The following is a 1,918-nucleotide window of genomic DNA, read 5'->3' on the forward strand; positions in this document are numbered from 1 at the left end:
CATGCTGCAGCTCACAGGTTCGAATCCCGCCACCGGCTCTGGTCATAGTGGGGCTACCAAGTAGCGGTTGCATGTAGTGCATTTTGTGGTAATGTTGGCTGCAATAAAGTGATAAGTTTGTCAGATAAGAAAAGAGCACCTGTGGTTCTTTTCTGATTGGACGAAGTCCAATTCCTCCATGGGATTATAGACGTAACACACTACTCATAAGGTTAATATGCGAACTTCGCTAATTACCTGGGACTGCGTATAGATGGCCTTTGATGCCCGTTAAAAGCCTGAATCACCAACACCTGTCTCCTCTCAAGTATTTTATTCCCTGACAGGAACCTTACTCCTTTGTTTTCAGTCGCTGAGTTCTCAAGTTAGTCAAAGTTGGCTACCTACACAGACTGAGATCCCTTTCTATGACGGACACAATCAAATTCGCTGCATTTAGTCAATGAATTCTGTATGCGCGTCAGCTAGGGAAAGTTTTTTTACTGCTCTTGAATGGCTTAACGCGTTTGACTCAAAATTAACACAGAATTGAGGCAGTTCTTGGAATGTTATCAGTGCCAGAAGTCCGTCGTAATAAATTTGGAACATCCCCCTTAGTTTAGGGTGGTAGACAGCGTTTTCATGGGATGCCCCACTGTGGGTCTGTAGGTCTTTTTCGCCTTTAAAAATGCAAAATTGTTTGGAAAAAGTAGTATAAGCGAACTTTTATGTTCACTTACTACTTAAATCTCTGTCCATGAGGCTACGACTTAGGTGAAAATAATTATCATGGTAACAGTAAAATTATTAATGATAATGATAAGTATTCAGCTGTAATACATTTCAGGTGCTAACTGGTCGTGTTATTCCATGAGGCCTGGGATACAGCCGGGCTGTCCAATCTTAGACAGGATCAGCTGAGACGCCCGGATTGAGTTGGAACCACGGACATTCTGGCCACTACTTTCACGCCTTGACCATTGAGATTTCTTGAGTTTGGTGGTCTACGCTATTCCTTGACCAAATATAATGCGCCTTTTAATTTAAAAATAAGCTTTTGTGACGAAACTAATAAAAGTACCTCTGAAATCCCGGGTCGATTAGAAAGAAAATATGATCTTCCAAAGTGAACATCTGTCAACAACCCAATGAACGGTTGAGTGTTGCTCAGCTAGTTATTGCTGCGTTTGCTGAGCTTGTCAAACGTTGCAAGTTTGACAAAGTTGCAAAGGTTTCGTCAGCAACCGAGAAGATTTCATCAGTGCGCTGTTGATGGTATACTCATAGCCAGTTTCCATCCGAGTCAGTCCAAAAGTTTTTTCACTGTTGGTTGCTGAGTTTACTTGACTCTATTCGAGCCTCTTGGAGTTCCGTCAACTATCTGGACTGCTTCTGGGCTAGCTGGCAAGAACTTTTAGGATCGATGCATCCCTGATATCCCTGGATTTCCGAGACGCATTCGACTCGGTTGATCGGTCTGTTCTTCTTGAGACGCTTGCCCACCAAGGAATGCCCCGGAAGTTTGTAAACATAATACGTTCTCTGTATTCTCAGACTTCCGGACGTGTGAGTGCACGGAGAGCTCTCCAAAAGCTTCCGCACACAAAGCAATGTCCGTCAGGGATGCCCGCTCTCTCCATTCCTTTTTAACTTTGTGATCGATGAAATAATGAGACGAACGCTGGAGGGTCTCCAAAACCCTGGTGTTCAAATGGCCTGTGAAGAAAACCTTGTCGATCTGGAATATGCAGACGACATCGTTCGAAGAGGCGGAGAAGGCGCAAGTATTCTTGGATGAACTGACCAAAGTCATCCCGTCCTTTGGTATGCACTTTGCACCCACAAAGTGTAAGGTCATGCTTGTGGACGTGCAGTCACTGAACACGCCCCTTACAATCCAGAGAGAGGCACTGGAAGTTGTGGAGCGTTTTACGTATCT

General features: G+C 44.2%; 1 protein-coding gene across 1 annotated transcript in view; it reads left to right on the forward strand.

Moving 5' to 3' along the window:
• T265_08684 (hypothetical protein) overlaps positions 1-1,629 on the forward strand; it is a gene marked incomplete at both ends in the record, with an annotated part of 8,448 nt that extends 6,819 nt beyond the window's left edge. Inside the window, 2 exons of the mRNA XM_009174558.1 lie at positions 1,193-1,304; positions 1,381-1,629. Of these exons, the coding sequence (XP_009172822.1) occupies positions 1,193-1,304; positions 1,381-1,629 (361 nt within the window). The remainder of the gene's footprint in view (positions 1-1,192; positions 1,305-1,380) is intronic.
• Between the last annotated feature and the right edge of the window lie 289 nt (positions 1,630-1,918).

Source organism: Opisthorchis viverrini, assembly GCF_000715545.1.
Source record: "Opisthorchis viverrini unplaced genomic scaffold opera_v5_229, whole genome shotgun sequence".
Classification (NCBI taxonomy): Eukaryota; Metazoa; Platyhelminthes; class Trematoda; order Opisthorchiida; family Opisthorchiidae; genus Opisthorchis; species Opisthorchis viverrini.